The following is an 18605-nucleotide window of genomic DNA, read 5'->3' as shown; positions in this document are numbered from 1 at the left end:
TACAATTTTTTATTTATATATTTAGGTAAATATATTTTATAAAGTTATTATTGTACTTCGCTGCTTACAACAAACTATTTTACAATTTTACAAGAACGAAAGTGACTCACTAAAGGTGTGTATGCTAAGGGCGGAATAAATGTACACAAAACAAAAATCAAGACATAGGCTAACAAAAATTATAATAACACATACGTTTTTAATTTTTAAGCATTTGACTACATCGCACACTTTGGAACATTGTTTGGACTGATTATAAATAATAATTAGAGCTAGCTAATAAGAGTTAAAGATATGCCGTTTTATAAGTGAGTTTGGAACTAATTAATGGACTGTTTTGTGGTTTCGGTTGCCTATGGTACTGCCGCTTTGCTGGTTCTTTGTTCCCTGGTTGTTTTTGATATAGCCTTCCAATTACTATCTATCGTTTGGCCAACAGTAGTTACATACATACATACTAGTAGAATCGTCAGAGTCTAAAATAAAAACCATCAAAAATCAAAAACAAGCATCCGATCTTGAAGGTAGTTTGCATTTTGGTATTCAATCGGTTCCACTCTCTTGCTAGTTATCATGTATCTGCATTTCCAGTTCAACATCCGAAAGACTTATCTGCCGCATCGAGTTAATAAACATGTACCGCGAAGTGTAGATGTAGAGCCAGCGAAACCATCTCATCTGCGACTGATGCTCCTTCATGGCGCTTCTCACAATCGCAGCCTCTTTCCAGTTCAGAATGCACCTGAAAAACTCTCCAATTATCATCTGTATAGTTCTTTGGGTATATTTCTTACCAATGCGTAGACATAAAGCACGTGCACAGCAGGTCCAAGATGGACAGATATTTTCTGATCACATTGATCGAGTCCAAGGTGTAAAACTTGCAATCTGCATTGAGAAGATACATAAAAAATTGCTGTATACTATAATGTCTAAGGCTATTAATAGCGACAACTGCTGCGATGGGCACGCCAATTAACATGCACCCATTGTTTGCATCCGTCGCCGCCGGCGTCACACGCCTCCTCACCTTTGGGTAAAAGGTTGGCCAAACAGAGCGACGCGGCCGCGTAATACACGGCACAATGGTTCGGATGGGAGCTGACGCCATCGCGATCAAACGTGAAAATCGCCTGGATGTCGAGGCTTTCGACGGCATGAAGTATCAGACTGGCCACCGCATCCGGACGCCAGTCCACATAGGGGTCATCCGGCAGGTTGGTTGCGTTCATTAGCACGATGTTCGACTCGGGGATTCCCAGTTTGGAGCAGGAACGCCAAAGTTCCTGACGCCTAACCTTCGCCTTGTGCTCGAAGTTGCCTGAACAAGAAATACAATTGATTAATAAAGTTATCAAATTATTATAATGTTAGAATAATTTAACAAAAATTAAAAGAACATTAATTTTCCCATATGGAAGCACAATAGCTAAGTACGTATATGCTACTGATTTCAAAACGTGTAATTTCGTTTAATGCATTTGTATCTATTGATTGCTATACGATGATGTCACTAGTCACCAATCTCTTACCGTTGGAAAGGCAGAGTATGTACACCTGGCAGCCTTGGCGCTGCGTCAGCGAGTAGATTAGCGGCCCGAAGAACATGCACTCGTCATCCGGATGGGCTGTGATCAGCAGGACGCGCTCCATATGCGCCGTCTTCGGAAGCCGAACGCTACGCAGCCGCAGTCCGGATTTCAGTGCTTGCTTCAGGCCACCTGGATTTGGATTTCCATCCGGATTTGGACTCGGCTCTCCTTCGTCGCCGGATCCGACATTGTGGCTGTCGCTGTGTGCTCCGGAATTGGAGAGCCAGAAGGTGAGCTTGTAGAGGCCCAGGCATACTAGCAAGTACACCGCACAGGCGATCAGTACGTGCTCCAGTGCTTCGGCGGATGAGGACCTGATACGGCAGTAGATGGCCTGCGGGTTCGGGACGAGTTGCTGCACCTGCTGCTGCAATTGGCGCCACGGAGATGTGCTTATTATGCTGGCCACGTACTCGCTCAGCCAGTTAAATCTCATCTCTCATTGCGTCCGGCCAAGGGCAAGAATTTTGGCGAGAAATTCTTCACCAAAAATGGACATGCAGCGATTTTTGGCAGCGAGGAAAAGCGGCAATTACGGCGCTTCAGCGGTTACTTAAACTATGTCACCAAGTGAAAGTGTTCCTTAAACGTTGGATTAATACTTAAAAACGTTTGGTTTGAAGCCCTCGCGCCGCTTAATCAGCTAATCTCTGCATTTTATTTAAAAACTTTACGTGTTTTCGCCTTTCGGGGGCAGCAACTAGAGATGGGCAACTGACGTGTTGCGTGCTGCGTGGCAGGTGCGTGACTCACGCCGTTCGTGGCTGGTTTTCCGGTCCTGTTTAAACTGGAAAAAATTGTGCGACGTGCATCTATCAAGGTACAATTATTTAATTAACACTCAAATAAATTGATAAACTCTTTTCTGCCATTCATGGTTCGTTTGCAAGTTACTTGTCGTGACTATCCATCGATCCATCTCTAACAGTCAGCTGTTTGGCCCACGGCTCTGCAAAAGGGGTGTCCCTGTCATTTTTAAAAATATTTATCAAGTTACTAGATGATATCGTTGAAATGATATAATTTTACCTTTAAATTAACAAAAAAACAAACAAACAATATTCAAACCAAAGTTACATAAGGTATTCCAAATGTTGTTTTTAACTCTTTTTGTATGGGTATACTCGTATTAAATATGTGTTGAAAAACATTCTTAATGGTAGAGTAGATTTTCAAACAGGTACATATATATATGTATATATTTTTAACGATGTTTAAAAAGTTTTGTATATGGGACTAACCACTTAAATTAAGTATTATTAAGTGATTTGTGTGAGCACCCCTAATGTTATTACGCTCGTCTCGTAAAATACCGGAAAATACTTCAATATACCAAGGGCCGCTCTCTCCTCTCTGAATAGGCAGTCTGAGGTTTTTTTTATTTTGAATCAAATTTAAAGTCACTGATTTCAATGAAATTAAGCATTTAATTAGCCTTTGATCGAGTGATTCGAGTACCCACTCACCAGCCGCCCTCCCCTCGTCCGCCCGATAACCACGGACAATCCAAGAAAAGCTCCGAAAGTTTCAAAGAAGTAGACCAAAAGACTACAGCGTGCCGCAAAAGCCGAAAGAGAGTAATTTTTAGTGCGAGGTGCATGCAGCACGTTGTAATTAGGTTAGCAGCATATAGCAGCACCACATAACACCATAAAATGGCACAGCAGCAAGGCATGGACTCAGCCTTGTTCGAGCGGCGACTGCGTCCGGTCTATGGTGAGTGTGTCCTAGGAGGAGAATCCCTGAACCCTGAGTAATGACCCAAATTTCAATCTTTCACAGATAACTTGGAGGTGGGCAACAACCGAAAGGCCCTGCAAGAGTCCGAGAAGCTGCTCCGAAAACATCCCACCCTGCTATGCGCCCGTGCCCTGAAAGGACTATCCCTTCTTCGACTGGGGCGCTACGACGAGAGTCACGGATGCCTCCAGACCGTTGCCTTAGAGAAGCCCACGGATGACTCCACGCTGCAGGTGCTGTCCTTCTGCTACCGCGAAATGGAGCAACGTACGTATGGCTCCGATTCAGTCTGGAGAAAGAGTTGTATCAGCCTATTACCGGGGAAGTTGATTAGGAGCAACGATGCCCTTATTTGTTGTCATTGAATATAGCAAAGAAAAATATGAGATATCGTTGATTAACAACGTTCTCATTGGATAGATAATAATTTGCTTAAATGGCAATGGATTAGGATTACAGACAGAAGTCACATATTTTAATTAAGATATGAATAATACAGACATTATTTGAATCGCTAAGACAGTAAACCAATAATTATCATCCCTTAGCAAGGGAACTTTGGTGGGATTCAAGAAAATATGCTTTTTGGGGAAGACATGATGGTTATCTACGAAGTTAAAAATATTTTCTTTTCAACACTAGGAGCTTTAGCAAAAAAATCATATTTTTGTAATTTAATTGGTTAGTTACAAAGCACTTACGATTTAAGTTTTTCAATATTCATTTACTTTGATCAGCATTTTTTATTATTTTTTCTATTTTTCTGACTACTAAAAATATTTTACAGTTTTGTTTATACAAATTCGGTTTTTTTTTTTTCAATAAAAGCTAGTTTTATTTTTCCCACATCCGGGACATGGCATCTGTTGATCGTTCCCCCCAGAGACGCCTCTGCTACGCACACGAAGTGGCCACAATTCATATTTTCGTATTTTCTTGGCACGCGCAATTCGCCCGACTAATTAAAATCGCATTCTCTTAGTCGGACGACAGCGGCAAGTGCGTGCCAACGATCTGAGTATATAGATACCTGTACCTGCAAAACAGATCGCTAAATATATATTTATCTATCCTCCTATTTACAGTGGACAAAATTGTGGAGCTGTACCAGCACGCGGTAAAGCAGAATCCCGGAAACGAGGAGCTGCTCGCCCATCTCTTCATCTCGCATGTTAGGGTGGAGGACTACAAGGCTCAACAAGCAGTTGCCCTGCAACTGTTCAAGGCTCAGCCCAAAAATGCGTACTACTTTTGGTCCGTCATTAGTGTGGTGTTTCAGGGAATTCGAGGGCCAGAGTCGGCGATGCCTGAGAAGCGAAAAATCTACTTGGCACTAGCGCAGCGTATGGTTGACAAACACATCAAGGAGGGCAAGATGGAGACGGAACAGGAGGCCTTCCTCTATCTGCACATCCTTAAGCTTCAGAATAAGTACCAAGAGGCTTGGGATTTTCTCACCGGAGAGCTGTGTGCCAAGCTTTATCCTGGCGCACCGGTCAGCATGAAGTTTGAACTACTTAAGGAACTGGGAAACTGGCGGGAGCTAAATGAACTATTGCAACAGCTTCTTGACGCAGAGTAAGTTCCTCCGGTAATGTAAAAATTCATTTATTTATCTCCGTATCTCCAGTCGCGACCGCTGGGACTTTTACAAAGAGTATATCCAAAGTTCGTTTGAATTGCTGAGATTGACGCCGCAGGCAAGTGAGAACGGGGACAGAGATTCGCTGGCCAGGTGTCAGGAGTTTCTTCAGGGCATTATTGATTCTTCGGAGCGAAAAAAACGGGGTCCCTATCTGGCGCGTTTAGAGCTTCATCAGCGCATGCGAGCAGAACATCTGCCGGCGGAGGAACTCATTGGCGACTTTGACGAGATGGTAATCCAATACTTCCAATTGTTCGGCGACAAATCCTGCTGCACCCATGATATTGCCTTGTTCTTGCCTTCGGTTAGCATGAAGCAGCGGCAGGCTTTGGCCAGCAAGCTGCTGTTGGAGAGCGGAGTCACCTCCACGTCGCTTCCAAAGAATGTAAGTTCAATTTCGAGGTATTCATTAATATTCATTTTCGAAATAAAATATTTTAAACCCTTGCAGAAAGAGCAGATGCAGAAGCACCTTTGCGCTCTGCAAATATCAAGGATGTGCGGCTCTCACATGGATCTGCCCGTGGATCACCTGCTCGCTTTTTATACAGCCCTAAAACTGCATTACGAGCATGGTCGGAGTACTTTTGGCAAGAAATTGCTGGCCACGGAAATGGGACCATCGGACGCATATGCCCTGTTGGCGGCAAATGTGATGTACGACCTTAGTAGACGGGAAAACAAATCGGATTACCTCTTTGAGGCGCTGTGCCTGCTGCAGTACGTCCTGCGAAATAGCACTAGCAACTTCCACGTGAAGCTGCTAAGTTTAAAGATCTACCATATGTTTGGGTGCCAGGTGGGTGCCCAAGAGATGTACGAGTATCTGGACATCAAGCAGATCCAGCTGGACTCGATGGGCTATGTTCACTGCCAACTGTTGCCCCTTGGCGGTCGCTTCTCGGGTACGCGGAACGTATATGACGCCACTCTCAAGTTCTTTACCAACAGCTACAAGGAGCGGTTGGAGTATATTGCTTTGACTTATCGATTCTGCACGTTTTCAAAGATGGAAGAGTTTATGAACTTTAAGGAGCGGTTGACCAATAGCTTGCAGTACGTAGCATGCTCAGTGGAGGCGCAAATCTGTGACCTGGTCAGTTGTTATGGAAATATTCAGCAAAACCTGACGGCTTATACCGCGATGAGCATTGAGCCGGCGGAAGACCGGATCGCCTGGCATGAGTTAAGCGACAATCGTGACTTGGGGGCTGTCATCCGCTGGGATCCTCTTCACGAAGTGGATGCTGCGGAGGAGCGAAAGGAGTCCTTCGACCAAGAGGTGGAGGTCTTGCAGCTGCGCTCACTGATGCTCAGACTCTTTGCGTCCTTTATCGACTTGTATCACGGCACCAGCTCAAAAGAACAGCCGGCGGGAACGGAGACCGCCACGGTGGAGCTCCTGCGAGAGTCCTGGACGGGATTATTCCAACGACTGCGGCTTATGAACTATAAGCCGTTGGCGCAAAAATTTCTAGTCAACCTGCTGCCCACGCGCCTTACCCTTCTGCTTGACCTGCCGTACGAGCGCTTCTTCGACGACATGGCGCAGTTGGTTCTGGACCTGCAAAGTGGATCCGGAAAGTTGGCCGAGCAATGCAAAAGGGTGGGCGACAACGTCATCGCGGTTATGGAGCTGTGCGTGCAAACTATTAATGATAGCAACGACTGCAACGACACGGACGGTTTGTGGAAGCGACGGGAGCAGCAGCAAAAGGTGGCTGCTAGCCTGGAAGTAGGTTTTATAAATTAATCTTTATGAACCTACTATTTACAATAACTACTTCTTTTTGCTTCAGATGCTTTCACTTTACGCCTTTCTGCTTTCCGTGCTAAATGACAAGCTGCAGGTCAGCTCAAAAACAAAGACGAAGAAAAAGCCAGCAGACTCTAAGGTTGGTGGACCACAGCCGATCAGCGAAAAGGAGCGAAGCCAGATGTTGCAGGAACTAATGCGGCAGCTTAAGCACAAGCTGGAAACCTGCGATGCAGCAATACGTACGTAGATCCAGTATAAACCTCGAGAATGAGCTAATTTCTATTTATATCAATCCGCAGGCTCCTGGAAGGCACCGGTGCTTCCACGCGACCTCAGCTCTTTTATGTCGGACATGTCGCTCAAGCCCGAGGTGGAAGCCACGCTAATCGGCGATGTCTCCGCCACTTTTAAGGACTCCCATGAGCTGATGGTCACCGAGCTACGCAATCTGCTGAAGGATAAGATGCGCATGGTGGCCAAGTAGATGATTCTTTGCTGTGCAAAGGCAATCGGCCCTACCGGCCATCTTTGCCAATCAGGATCCAAGTTCATAGTTTGTTATTTAATTTTGTTAAAGAATACAACCGACCTCCCAATCCTCCCACTGCGATTATCTCGAACACAAGAGCCAAGAAAGCACTTTTTAATAACATTTCGGCATTTTCCTGATACAACGTATACAAAGTTGTAAAATTTGTGAAACAAAAATTTAAAAGAAACAAAACAAAGAAAAAGATTGCGTACCGCTTTTAAGTAAGTTAAATAAAAAAAAGTGTAAAAATTTACCAAATATAATTGTGTTTTAATTACCTTGAACAAAAATAACGAGAGTTTTAGTTTATCAAAGGCAGTAATTGAACTGTACAACACATTTAATATATCTGTAGATTTATATATTTATATTTATTCTAATTGGTTTATTTTAAAGTAAATAATTTAACATTTTCACTGCAATTAAATACCCGCATTTAATTTTTAAACAATTACAACCTTGATGGCGATTTAAAATTTAGCCAAGGTTAAATGAAGTAGCGTTAGATATTACATTGCAAATTGGTTTCAAACATTAACTGAAGTGCTTCCCACTTTTAGGGTATTCAGATAATCAGCCAAACGTGGATCATTTACATGCTGTTGGGTCTGCAAATGGGCAACTAGATTGTGAATACGAGCAAAGCTCTTTTCACAGAGTCGACATCTGTAAGCAGAACAATCACTCGATTAAGTAAAGTTGTAGATAATATTTACATTTATTCAACTTACGTGTGAGGTTTTTCGCCCGTGTGCGTTTTATAATGCACCTTAAGGACACTGGCGTAAGTAAAAGTTTTCCCGCAAGTCTGGCAAGCATAAGGACGTTCATTTCGGTGGGTTCTTCAGTGTAATTAATTTTAGTAAGACTATGAAAATTATAACGAAGGAGGAGTATTTGAAATCCAACCAATAAAAATTAATCGCTCTCATAGAAATTGGTAAGATTTTGATTTGTTTCTGAGTCAATAAGCACTATCTGCAGAAACAGTTTTTAGTTAATTTACTTTAATTTAATTTTTTTTTCTGTGAAAACGATATCATCTATTGGGTGGACTTTATAAAAGTGAGTTAAAAACTTCGAAACATACCTTTCGTGCTTGACAAGGGAAGTACGATCTGCAAAACTTCGCTGGCAATATTGGCAGGTGTATGGTTTTGAGCCCGTGTGCTTCCGGATGTGGCGCTTTAACTGATAGTTGACATGGAAGCTCTTATGGCATATCCTTGAAATGGTGACATGTAAGTCAATGTATTTAAATAATGTACATGGAATCCACTTACTCGCATTCGAAAGGTCGTTCATTGTTATGCCTTCGCATGTGAGTGTCCAGTGTGCTTTTTCTGGGATAACCATTACCGCAGATCTCGCACACATGAAGTTTACCATTAGCTGCGACTGAAGGAGCGGGATTTCGAGCAGGTACTGTTGGCACGTCGATATCCGTGGGCTGTTCTTTCTCTGCCGATGGTAATGCCTCCTCAATAAGATCTTCGGTGGCCCAGGCTTCCTCCTCGACCACCTCTACCTCTAGTTGTTCGTACTGCTCCGACTCCACATTTGGCGCTGGAGTGGGGTCCGAGGAATTATTCACTTGTTTTACTACATCCTTTACCACTTGCTCCCCTGCATCCTTTATCACATACTCCCTGAGAAATTGATTGGAGCGCTGGCAAATCTGGCGGAACTTATGCGCCAGAGTCAGAAAGGCCTTACATTTAAGACAGATCATCGAGGGCAGATCCTCCGATGGCTTTATCTTCAAATGCAAACAATGTCTTAAATTGAAATTCAAAGAAAAAAGAAATCAGCCATCACACCTGAATTCCGCTTAAAATTTCAATTTTATCTCCAAGTGAAATTCCGCCGCCCAGCTTTCCGTCTGTTGCTTCGAAAATGGAGACCATGTGCGATTCGCCATCCTGCAGGCAGGTCCTGCACAGGGTTAACATGTCCAATCTTAGCTGCATTTAAATAAACGAAAAATTAACGATCAAAATAAATCTGCTTCCTCTTGGATATTTTGCCGTTCGTTGATATTTATCGTCCGGCCTTTTGCCATTCACCCCGAAGTCACAACAATTTTGATTGTTTAGGAAAGGCATAGACTAGCAGATAAGTTGCATTTTGTATTTCTGATAACAATATGCACCAGGAAATGGAGAAAGACGACTTGCAGTGTCGCATTTGCTTGCTTCAACCGAAGGACGAGTCCCTTATTCCAACGCAGCCGGATTTCCCAGACCAAATTAAACAATGCACGGGAGTTGAGGTAACTTTAGAAATGGTTTGTTACGCCTTATATTTACTCATAAAAAATGCGTGTTTCACAACCCCAGCTGAGCGACAATCCCAACTGGCCCAACCACATATGCACTAGCTGCGCCCTTCTTCTACGAGCAGCCCTCAAACTCCGAATCCTCTGCCAAAAGGCTGAAAAGGAGTTGCAGCAGTTGGAACATCAAGAGATTCATATCCAAATTCATCATGACGACCAGAGAGTGAAGCAAAATAGTGATTCCCAGGATTTGCCCAGCAAGGAGCCCTTTCCCAGTGACAGCGATGTTGAGTACGACTACCTGGAATCCTACGATGTGACGCTGGAGAACAGCGAGGATGCAGCCTGTAGTGCTGATGAAATGGTCAGCATAGAACCCTCTAGCTGCACGCCAGAGGAATCGATCTATTCACTGAGTCCAAAGCCGGAAACAGGAGAAGAGGAGGGCGCTTGCCAAGCTCAATCCTTTGCCTGTAATATTTGCCAAAATGTCTACATAGATAGGGTCAAACTGACTACCCACATGAAGGTCCACAGCACCGAAAAACCACATGAGTGCGAGTAAGCAGAGATAAAAATTTTGTACCAAAAAAATCCAAACAAATCCCAATTCTATGTAGGATCTGCCATAAACGATTTCGACAGACTCCGCAGCTGGCGAGGCACATGAACACGCACACCGGAAACCGTCCCTACAAATGTGATTACTGCGACTCTAGTTTTGCAGATCCTTCCACGCGTATTAAGCATCAAAGGTCAGGATAATAATCGATTCAAATAAGACAAATAACCAAACAATATTAGCAACTTAAACTTCAAAGACAAATATGTGTTGGGGTTTCTTAAAACAAGTTAATATACATTCTAATGATTGCAAAAATTTATTTCATTTTAGGATCCACACCAATGAAAGACCATACAAGTGTAAGTACTGCAGCAAGTCCTTCTCCTACTCCAATGTTTTGCGAGTTCATCTCAAGACCCACACGGGTGAGCGACCATTTTCCTGCCAGCACTGTCAAAGGACCTTTTCCCAGCTCCACCACAAAAACGCTCACGAAAGATCGCACAGGCCAAAGAATGACCAGAAAATCTAGAAGTCGCAGGACTTCTCTTTTAAAACTTGTGGTACAAACAAAAAAAGTTCTAAAGAATAAACCTTCGTTTTAAGAATGGTATTGGTAACCCAATAATATGATGCTTTTTCTTTATTTTAAATTTAAGGTTTTTATCAAATAAACGGATATATACATAAATGATAATTAAACTTTTTCCTCTATACTGTTCAGCGAAAACTTTCCAGCTTACAGTCCTAGCTTTAAATGTAGTTTTCTTTTTATACAGTTTAATGTAAAAGCTATAACAAAGGCTTTTTAAGTCCCAAAACTTGTCTTTGTCCATTTAAAAGATCAAGTCATTATTTATACTTTGTGGGCTCCTCCTTGACCTCTCCCTCGGCGCTTATTTCGACGTCAGGTTTCCAGGAACAGGAACCACGCTTCTCGTGCGTTACCCGATGAAGGCGCATCTTGTAGGCCTTTACAAAGCCCTTTCCACATAGATCGCATCTTCAAATGGATAAAAATTAAAAATGGTCAATAGAGCAGCAACTAATATCTTACACATGAGGCTTTTCCCCTGTATGGATCATTTTGTGAAATTTCAGGTTATCCGAGTAGGTAAAAGTCCTTGAGCAAACATCACACTCGTAGGGACGCTCCTTAGTATGAATTCTAGAGAAGATAAATATTAGAAGCTATTTGTCACATTTTTTTTTTGAGAAATTCTTTGATATATGACATACCTGTGATGTTTGGTTTTGGTGGATCGATCGGCAAAGGCAGCTGGGCAGTAGTTGCACTTGTAGGGTCTGTTTCCCGTGTGGGTGTTCATGTGCCGCACCAGCTGCTGGTTCTGGACAAAGCCCCGTCCGCAGATTCTGCAAAATAAAATCTCACTTATAAGAGTTACTATTAATTTCAGAATTTATAACTCACTCGCACTCGTGGGGCTTCACACCCGAATGGATTTTTATATGCTCGGTGAGGCGAGCCTGTGAGGGATAGATGTTCCCGCATACGTCACAGATATACGTGGATAGCTTGTTGCGCTGCTTTTTGCCTTGTTTTTTGGCGGGTTCGACTTCAATGTCTTTTTTGTTGACTGCTGCCAGTTTTCTAATAGTACGCTGGCGATTTCCCGGAGTTACCCTCGGTTCTTCCACGTAACTCTCGTCCGAGCTAAGCAGATCCTCGGTTATGTCTACATCCGGAAGCACTTCTGTAGCCAGGTCTGTAACGTTAGAGCGCGTTTCCTGGCCGGGATCAGATAAAGTGGCTTGGTTTTCGGTGCTGAGCAGTTCATATTCCTCATACACAGCATACGGTTCCGCTTTCTCGATGAGAGTGTGCTCGACATCAAAGGCAGCCTGCGTGTGATCCTCCTCATCAAAAACAATAGTATCTCCACCATCGGCTTCCTCTACAACGTATGTAATAAACTCTTCTTGCGACGGCTGGAAATCCTCCTTTTCAACCTTAAAATCGCCATCTAGTTGGCTGGTGTCCTGTTCCCAAATCTTGACAACGCTCTCAACCGTAAGATCGTCCGAAAGACCAAGCTGCTCCGCTTCGCCTGAATTACCTGAGTTGCTGGCCTCGCGCATCAACATGTCCAAAATGTGCTGGTGGGATCGCTGGCACGTTTGTCGGAACTTGTAGCTAAGTCGCAGACAGCGTACACACTTGCTGCACATCTTGTCCGGAAATTTGTCGTCAAGACTGACCTGTTAAGTGCAAAACTTTATAATTTTATTGTTAAAATAGACCGGGGTCCTACTTACTGGGATGCCTGCGCAAATGTGCAACATTTGGTCCAGGCGTGTACTGGCCGTTTGGCTGAATATCTCATGGAGCAGCTCTTCACCATCACTGGGATTGTTTAGACAAACGCGGCACACAATCCACTTTTCATTCGACTCAGTTTTCATCTTGATTTCCTGTTATTTATTATGGTTTGAAAGTATGTATAGGGGTTTAAGAAGTTCCAACAGCTGAATGCAAGCGTCCATGGACACTAGCCGTTCACAACGAACCGTGTCCAATGCGATTCAGTACAGTAAGTATCGGTAATAAGCGAATGTCTTTTAGTTGCGCAGAATACGTTCCAAAAATAAGGTTTTATAAAAAAATCCGTATTTAATTACGTCATTCTTATTTAATATACGATTTAACTTAAAATGTTTTTTTTTTATATATAGATAACAAGTAGATTCAAAAGTTGCAGTTTGTTTTTTCTTATCATTGCATTCAATAAATTTGGTATGGTGTTATCTCACTTCGAACGTAGTCTTTTTAATTTAAGCTTGCTTAAGAAAGTTAATCCTTAAAATTGTTACCGTAATGTTGTTACCATTTAATTTAAAAGTTGATTTTACAGGAAAACAAAATTATTTGATTCTTAAAATGACAGTGTTAGTTATTGTCTTAGATTTATTTATTATTCTGTGTAATTTTAACGAGTATGAAAGAAAAGTTATGTTAAGGATTAACTTAAGGCAGTGGTCTGCTTTACAGACTTGAAAAAATCGATTTTTTTTTTTGTCTTAAATCTATTCCAAAACTATCCAAGAATATGTGTTCAAAATTTTAGAGGCCAATTCGACATATTTTCGAAGCTAGATCAGTTTTAGTGGCCGAGCGTCGAGCAAGTTCGTATGATCGGGCAGACTTTACAGCCCGTTTTCTCGAGTTTTTATTTTCACAAGTCTTGGAAAGCGGTGCCGGCCATAGTAAAAAAATATATGTCCGATCGAAAAAAACCAAAGTGATCTAGCTTCAGTATTGAATTATCTTCTATTTGAACTAAAAAAATGGATAAAAGTACTATTTAAATTATTTGTTTTGCAACTTAAAGTGAACTTTTTTTCCAAAAAAGTGAATTTTTTTTTCAAACTTAGAAAAAATTTGGAATTTCGTCATTTCTTCGGAATTTTTTTAGTTCATATAGAAAAGGAACTTATAAAAAGTAAAAAAAAATTTAGTTCCACTGTTTCAGATGCATCGCACGAACTCCATCACCGGCACCGATTAACAAGTGCACACTCTAGGCGCCCCAGAAAAATCGTTACAACTTCCGCTAATTTCAATTATTTGCAATAATAAAAATTGTTTTTTAAAGTTTAAATACAATATTATATCGTCTCAAAATTTCGTTTACCGCAATCATTTCCTTCCCTTTCAAAAAAATTGTTGAAAAAACGCTCTTTTTTCGGCTCCTAAAGCAGACCACTGCCTTAAGTTTGGAGCTCTGTGACAAATAAGTAAATTATTTTAAAACTATGTATATTGATTTAGCCCAATGAGGGACACCCTCAATGCGAAGACCATCGATGCAGTGGTCACCCTGTGCCAATGCCATTCGCGTTGCAACGCAACCATCTTAGCTCCAGACTACATTATATTTTTTTGGCGTCGTCTTCGAGTAACGAGCGTGTTTGGCAAAATATAAAATCAAAATATAGCTATACGGAAGAGATATTTGTTTATTTCCCGACAATGAGAGACTCGGTGGCACATGCGAGTCCGGCAGCGGCGGCAGCAACCACGCAAAAGTGGATTGTTTGCCGGGTTTGTCTTCAGCAGCCAAAGGAACCCATGGCGAGCATTTTCAACGATGATTCCGAGAAGGATTTGACCAACATGATCCGTGAGTGCGGCGGAGTGCCCGTAAGTATGTCACTAGGTCTCCCAAACAGTTCGTTATCCAAGCAATCGCCCTTGCAGATCAAGCAGTTTGATCACTATCCTGACAAGATATGCGAGAAGTGCTTCAGGGTGCTTAAAATGGCTTTTAAGTTTCGCGAGACGTGTCAGCGATCATATGGACATCTGCGGCAGTTTGTGGGCCCCGTTGAGGTAGAGCAGCGAACGCCGGAGAAGAAAAGTCCAGAATCAGCCCCCAAAGTGGAGCAGGAGCCAGAGGAAGTTGTGCAAGAGCAGGAACACGAGGAAGAAGAGGAGGAGGAGGACCTGGACGATAGTCAATACGTTGTAGGCGAGGCGGAGGAGTCTACGGAAGTTCAGGGCGTCTTTCACGACGATCTGGAGGAGGGCATCCTTGTGGAACTGGAAAAAAATCGCATTGTGCACGTGAAAAACGAACAGGTCGAGGAGGATGGCATCATCGAGGAAGTGTACGATGTGTACGAGACCTACGAGGGGGACATCATAACAGAGCAGGGTACCTACGAGCAGGAAATGGTCGATCATTCGCTCTCCGAACTTTCAGCTGATATCGAATACTTGGATCAGGTCGATCAGGATCAATTGACTGAAAGCGCCCACGAGGACGAGGCGGATAGTGATTTGAACTCAGCAGAGGAAAAGTTCATCCCCACCAAAAATATTTTAGAGGAAAAGTTCATCCCCACCAAAAATATTTTAGCAACAATCAGTGCTCGAGGAACCAGTAAGCGAAGAACCAACTCACGCAGGGCAACGTCATCAGCATCGGTAACTGCAGCATCGGGAACCTCGAAAATTACCGCTCGAGGTGGCCTCGTCAAAGTGCGGAGGGATAATGGCGATGCGGCTGCCACCAATATCGTCATGAAAACCGAAGACGGCGTCTCCATTGGCGAAGCACTGGCGCGAAAGCATGCTGGCATTAAAACGAAGGGCGGCCACAAGATTCTCGTCGGGGAGAAGAAGGAGTTTAAGTACATCTGCGATGTCTGCGGCAACATGTATCCTTCCCAGAGTCGCCTCACCGAGCACACCAAGGCTCACTCCGGCGTTAAGCCCCACGAGTGCGAGTAAGTCTATAAAATAGCTTCAAAACACAGGTGGAAATAGTGCTTATGTAACGTAGTTTCAAGTTGTGTGTATGCCAAAATAATTTCTTATAGCGCCACAATTAATATGTATTATGATTAGAGTTTTGAAAACCATAAACTTATTTATATTTGATTTTGCTTTTTTAGAATCTGTGGCCACTGCTTTGCGCAAGCTCAGCAATTGGCGAGGCACATGAACACCCACACTGGAAATCGACCGTACAAGTGCAGCTACTGCCCGGCAGCATTTGCAGATCTGTCCACCCGCAACAAGCACCACAGGTGAGTTAATTAACTCAAACAAAATCGGTATTTGACTTATTTATAACCACTTGCAGGATCCACACCAATGAGCGTCCCTATGAGTGCGATGTGTGCCACAAGACATTTACCTACACCAACACCTTAAAGTTCCACAAGATGATTCATACGGGGGAGAAGCCCCATGTGTAAGTCATATTTTTCCCTAGCATTTACAGTCTAACATCTTTACCACGAACTATCACTATTTGGGGCTCTTATAAGGAAATTGAAACCGAGAAAATTTTTTAATTTGTATTTCAATATCTGCAAGCAATAGTTTTCAGCAATTTGTTTATAAAAAAAATGTTCAATTATGTTACACGGTTAGGTGATGTTTCCTTTCAAAAAAAAAAAAAAAAAACTAAGCCTTGCATATTCTATATAGTGTTCTTAGGTTGGTTGAAAGTACGTAAATCGTATCCCAAGTCAAAGTACCCAAAAATTGTATCAAAATAAAAATAAATCGCTGACTATCTTACAATAATCATCATTAATTATTATAAATAATATTTTCTTTCTTCTTACTTCAGTTGTGATATCTGCGGAAAAGGCTTTCCGCAGGCGTACAAGCTGCGTAACCACCGTATCATCCACGAGCGGAGAGGCCAATCCTCACGGGATTCCGTTGGCGGTATGATGCCTTACGATACAGCCAACATTGTGGGCCTGGAAATTTAAGTTTTGAGCGAGGACCCCTTGTCGTCCCAAAGCGTCGACACTCTTTAACCATAAAACAGAGACACACGCGTGTAATTATACATCTAAGTATATTGATGAAATTTAAGCCTAGCCTAATTATGCGGAAATAAATTAAGTATAGCTGCGCAGATGGCCTTAGCGTCGGTCTCCTCCGGGTAAAGTTGCAGTACGGCGTGCACTTGGTGCGGTGGAAACAGGCTACCCAAGTGATAACGGAGCAATCGCCGCTGCTCCTCTCGCGGCAGTTGCTGGGAGGCGTGCAGTTCCTCGTTTATTCGCGAATCGGAGGCGGACAGATGGGCGAAGTTGTGAGCGGGCAGTGGCAGACCCAATCCCTGATCCGTGACCGGGGCAGATGGCGTGCGCGTCAGATACTGATGGTGATAGTTAGAACTGGAGTTGGACTGTTGGTGCTGGTGATGAACCTGTTGCTGCTGAAGCGGAGCGCTGTATGTGGGCACCAGGAGGCGAAAGGCGGGCGGCGGCTGTTGGCGCTGCAGCTTCTTGTGGCGATTTGGCTGACTGGATTCCATAGACCCGTCGGTCAGCTCCATTTGGGCCGAGAACCCCTGGCACACCTGCTCGATTGTGTTGGACTTGGTGCGCCCCAATGGCTCTCGGCTAATCAGTGAATTGATCTTGACAGTGCTATTGTTATTTCCACCTGGACTGATCACCTGCTGCCCACCATTTGTGTGCAGGGGAGCACTGTGGGAGGCCTGGAGTGGCAGGCGCTGCAGCAGCGGACCCTGATTGTGATGCCGGAACTTGCACTTTTGCCCGTAGGTGCACTTCTTGCCATAAGGACACAGCTGCTGGGCATCCGCCATCTTCTGTTGCGTTTGCGAGCACAGAAACAGATCCAGATTGGGACCCGATCTGCCCAGCGGATCGTCCGGTGGCATGAAGATATCATTGACAAACGAGTACATCAGCAGGCGCTCCTGCACCACACGTCGAAACTCGTTGCTCTCCAGGATTAGATCCCTGTAATTGTCGTTGGACACTACAATGCCATCAGTTTCCACGGCCAGCTTAAGTATGAACCGGTCATCGTAGCAGGACACCCGTTTACCGTCCAAATGTCGCGATGGCGTGAACACCAAAAATCGTTCGTGCTCCAATTCGTAGAGCACCTCTTGGTCGGCGATGTTGTTGTTGGCCAGCTCTTTACGCCAATTGGGAACAAATGCAGTGATCTCGCGATGTCCCCGCTGCCGGAACCAGTCCACGCAGATGCGAATGCCGCGGCAGGAGAAGATCAGGTTGTTGCCATGTGACAAGGCAACATTGCTGCCATCGATGACGATGTGACGCAGGGCGGAGGAGGACTGAGGGGAGTTGCTGGCGCAATTGGACACAGGATGACCACCAACGATGTGGGCGGGTCGGGGTGCATCCGCAGTCAGCTTTATTAGCTCTGCGAGCAGTTCATTCTGCTTGGCCTCCGAGCCCAGTCGAGTTAAGGCAGAGTGGATCGACTGTTCGCTGTAGCCCAGCTTCTTGGCAAACTCCAGATTCTGGCGCTCCGTCGTCCGGCTGGGACTCTCATCATCGTCGGAGCAGCTCTCCTGCTTTCTCACTGGCAACTTGTTGCTGCTGCTGCCGTGTTGTTGTTGCTGCTGCTGTGACTGATGTTTTTGCTGCTCCTGCACTTCACAATTCATTTTGATGCGCATTTAATTGACCAGCGGCTGGCTTTCTTTCCTCGGCTTACTTTTGATGTTTGAGAATTTCAATTTGTTGTGTTTTTTAGCTGTCTCTGCAGCAAGTTCCGTCTATTTACATTTACAGACTTCCGTGTTGTTGTTGTTTTTGTAGGTGCTTGCTAGTGAACAGTGTGACCCGAAGCTAAGCCCCGAAAAATACCTCACAGTTGCGCAAAGCTGGTCACACATCAGTTGTAACGTTTTTCAAAGTTTAGTTTGTTTTAATTGGATTCAAACAAACAAATAAGGGTAATAAAATGATATGTTTCTCTTTCAAGAAGACAAGAAAACTTCTAAGAAAGTGAAAGCCGCTAATGTTTGACACTATAATTTCCATAATATTGGACACAAGCTTTTTATTTACACTGATATTAACCTTAAAGGAGGTAATGTTTTAAAGGCCAAAAAAGTGTCCATATTTGAACTTTTTTGTGGGGAAATGTGTAATTTAATTTCATTAATTTAAATGACATATTGTTGTTCAACTCTTGAAGAGTATTAGAAAAAAATTT

General features: G+C 43.4%; 7 protein-coding genes across 8 annotated transcripts; 3 read left to right on the top strand and 4 right to left on the bottom strand.

Annotated features, from left to right (window-relative positions):
• Positions 1-179: 179 nt before the first annotated feature.
• Positions 180-2496, bottom strand: LOC108101056 (N-acetylglucosaminyl-phosphatidylinositol de-N-acetylase). Its single transcript, XM_017205243.2, has 4 exons — positions 1533-2496; positions 1031-1321; positions 795-888; positions 180-742 (listed from the first exon to the last, which is right to left on the bottom strand). Exons 1-4 carry the CDS (start codon positions 2026-2028, stop codon positions 565-567), a joined length of 1059 nt encoding a protein of 352 aa, XP_017060732.1. The 5' UTR covers positions 2029-2496; the 3' UTR covers positions 180-564.
• A 427-nt stretch (positions 2497-2923) lies between these two features.
• LOC108101054 (phagocyte signaling-impaired protein) lies at positions 2924-7363 on the top strand. Its single transcript, XM_017205241.2, has 7 exons — positions 2924-3308; positions 3375-3599; positions 4418-4910; positions 4963-5362; positions 5429-6712; positions 6777-6975; positions 7036-7363. The coding sequence occupies exons 1-7, from the start codon at positions 3248-3250 to the stop codon at positions 7218-7220; spliced, it is 2847 nt and encodes a 948-aa protein (XP_017060730.1). The 5' UTR covers positions 2924-3247; the 3' UTR covers positions 7221-7363.
• Positions 7364-7659: 296 nt separating this feature from the next.
• LOC108101015 (transcription factor Ouib) lies at positions 7660-9315 on the bottom strand. Of its 2 annotated transcripts, none has more exons than XM_017205179.2 (5): positions 9089-9315; positions 8552-9027; positions 8359-8493; positions 8000-8110; positions 7660-7934 (listed from the first exon to the last, which is right to left on the bottom strand). In XM_017205179.2, exons 1-5 carry the CDS (start codon positions 9236-9238, stop codon positions 7796-7798), a joined length of 1011 nt encoding a protein of 336 aa, XP_017060668.2. In that variant the 5' UTR covers positions 9239-9315; the 3' UTR covers positions 7660-7795. The 2 variants fall into 2 exon arrangements, with proteins under 2 accessions (XP_017060668.2, XP_043065225.1); XM_043209290.1 differs by having other exon boundaries at positions 7785-7934; positions 8000-8136.
• A 21-nt stretch (positions 9316-9336) lies between these two features.
• On the top strand, positions 9337-10736 carry LOC108101081 (zinc finger protein 39). Its single transcript, XM_017205280.2, has 4 exons — positions 9337-9540; positions 9608-10107; positions 10167-10301; positions 10442-10736. The coding sequence occupies exons 1-4, from the start codon at positions 9415-9417 to the stop codon at positions 10641-10643; spliced, it is 963 nt and encodes a 320-aa protein (XP_017060769.1). The 5' UTR covers positions 9337-9414; the 3' UTR covers positions 10644-10736.
• A 4-nt stretch (positions 10737-10740) lies between these two features.
• On the bottom strand, positions 10741-12636 carry LOC122320787 (zinc finger and SCAN domain-containing protein 31). Its single transcript, XM_043209289.1, has 5 exons — positions 12389-12636; positions 11544-12331; positions 11351-11485; positions 11169-11279; positions 10741-11114 (listed from the first exon to the last, which is right to left on the bottom strand). The coding sequence occupies exons 1-5, from the start codon at positions 12533-12535 to the stop codon at positions 10964-10966; spliced, it is 1332 nt and encodes a 443-aa protein (XP_043065224.1). The 5' UTR covers positions 12536-12636; the 3' UTR covers positions 10741-10963.
• Positions 12637-13964: 1328 nt separating this feature from the next.
• Positions 13965-16514, top strand: LOC108101076 (zinc finger protein 836). The gene is made up of 5 exons (XM_017205274.2): positions 13965-14273; positions 14331-15361; positions 15530-15664; positions 15721-15831; positions 16216-16514. The coding sequence occupies exons 1-5, from the start codon at positions 14103-14105 to the stop codon at positions 16361-16363; spliced, it is 1596 nt and encodes a 531-aa protein (XP_017060763.1). The 5' UTR covers positions 13965-14102; the 3' UTR covers positions 16364-16514.
• Positions 16436-18210, bottom strand: LOC108101080 (probable ribonuclease ZC3H12C). The gene has a single exon (XM_017205279.2). It carries the CDS (start codon positions 18061-18063, stop codon positions 16477-16479), a length of 1587 nt encoding a protein of 528 aa, XP_017060768.1. The 5' UTR covers positions 18064-18210; the 3' UTR covers positions 16436-16476.
• Between the last annotated feature and the right edge of the window lie 395 nt (positions 18211-18605).

Source organism: Drosophila ficusphila, unplaced genomic scaffold, assembly GCF_018152265.1.
Source record: "Drosophila ficusphila isolate 14025-0441.05 unplaced genomic scaffold, ASM1815226v1 contig_791, whole genome shotgun sequence".
Lineage (NCBI taxonomy): Eukaryota > Metazoa > Arthropoda > Insecta > Diptera > Drosophilidae > Drosophila > Drosophila ficusphila.
This window is presented reverse-complemented; position numbering and strand designations above follow the sequence as displayed.

Excerpts from the sequence above, each read along its gene's own strand:
- LOC108101015 (XM_017205179.2), bottom strand. The coding sequence starts at position 9,238 with ATGCAGCTAAGATTGGACATGTTAACCCTGTGCAGGACCTGCCTGCAG. Across the intron at positions 8,111-8,358 it reads TCCCTTGTCAAGCACGAAAG|AACCCACCGAAATGAACGTC; the intron begins GTATGTTTCGAA and ends ATTACACTGAAG. Across the intron at positions 7,935-7,999 it reads ACGGGCGAAAAACCTCACAC|ATGTCGACTCTGTGAAAAGA; the intron begins GTAAGTTGAATA and ends TTCTGCTTACAG.
- LOC108101054 (XM_017205241.2), top strand. The coding sequence starts at position 3,248 with ATGGCACAGCAGCAAGGCATGGACTCAGCCTTGTTCGAGCGGCGACTG. Across the intron at positions 3,600-4,417 it reads CTACCGCGAAATGGAGCAAC|TGGACAAAATTGTGGAGCTG; the intron begins GTACGTATGGCT and ends TCCTATTTACAG. Across the intron at positions 4,911-4,962 it reads CAACAGCTTCTTGACGCAGA|TCGCGACCGCTGGGACTTTT; the intron begins GTAAGTTCCTCC and ends CCGTATCTCCAG.
- LOC108101081 (XM_017205280.2), top strand. The coding sequence starts at position 9,415 with ATGCACCAGGAAATGGAGAAAGACGACTTGCAGTGTCGCATTTGCTTG. Across the intron at positions 9,541-9,607 it reads AACAATGCACGGGAGTTGAG|CTGAGCGACAATCCCAACTG; the intron begins GTAACTTTAGAA and ends TCACAACCCCAG. Across the intron at positions 10,302-10,441 it reads ACGCGTATTAAGCATCAAAG|GATCCACACCAATGAAAGAC; the intron begins GTCAGGATAATA and ends ATTTCATTTTAG.
- LOC108101056 (XM_017205243.2), bottom strand. The coding sequence starts at position 2,028 with ATGAGATTTAACTGGCTGAGCGAGTACGTGGCCAGCATAATAAGCACA. Across the intron at positions 1,322-1,532 it reads CATACTCTGCCTTTCCAACG|GCAACTTCGAGCACAAGGCG; the intron begins GTAAGAGATTGG and ends TTTCTTGTTCAG. Across the intron at positions 889-1,030 it reads GGCCAACCTTTTACCCAAAG|ATTGCAAGTTTTACACCTTG; the intron begins GTGAGGAGGCGT and ends TTCTCAATGCAG.
- LOC108101076 (XM_017205274.2), top strand. The coding sequence starts at position 14,103 with ATGAGAGACTCGGTGGCACATGCGAGTCCGGCAGCGGCGGCAGCAACC. Across the intron at positions 14,274-14,330 it reads GTGAGTGCGGCGGAGTGCCC|ATCAAGCAGTTTGATCACTA; the intron begins GTAAGTATGTCA and ends TCGCCCTTGCAG. Across the intron at positions 15,362-15,529 it reads GTTAAGCCCCACGAGTGCGA|AATCTGTGGCCACTGCTTTG; the intron begins GTAAGTCTATAA and ends TTGCTTTTTTAG.
- LOC122320787 (XM_043209289.1), bottom strand. The coding sequence starts at position 12,535 with ATGAAAACTGAGTCGAATGAAAAGTGGATTGTGTGCCGCGTTTGTCTA. Across the intron at positions 11,486-11,543 it reads GTGAAGCCCCACGAGTGCGA|AATCTGCGGACGGGGCTTTG; the intron begins GTGAGTTATAAA and ends TTTATTTTGCAG. Across the intron at positions 11,115-11,168 it reads ACAGGGGAAAAGCCTCATGT|ATGCGATCTATGTGGAAAGG; the intron begins GTAAGATATTAG and ends ATCCATTTGAAG.
- LOC108101080 (XM_017205279.2), bottom strand. The coding sequence starts at position 18,063 with ATGCGCATCAAAATGAATTGTGAAGTGCAGGAGCAGCAAAAACATCAG.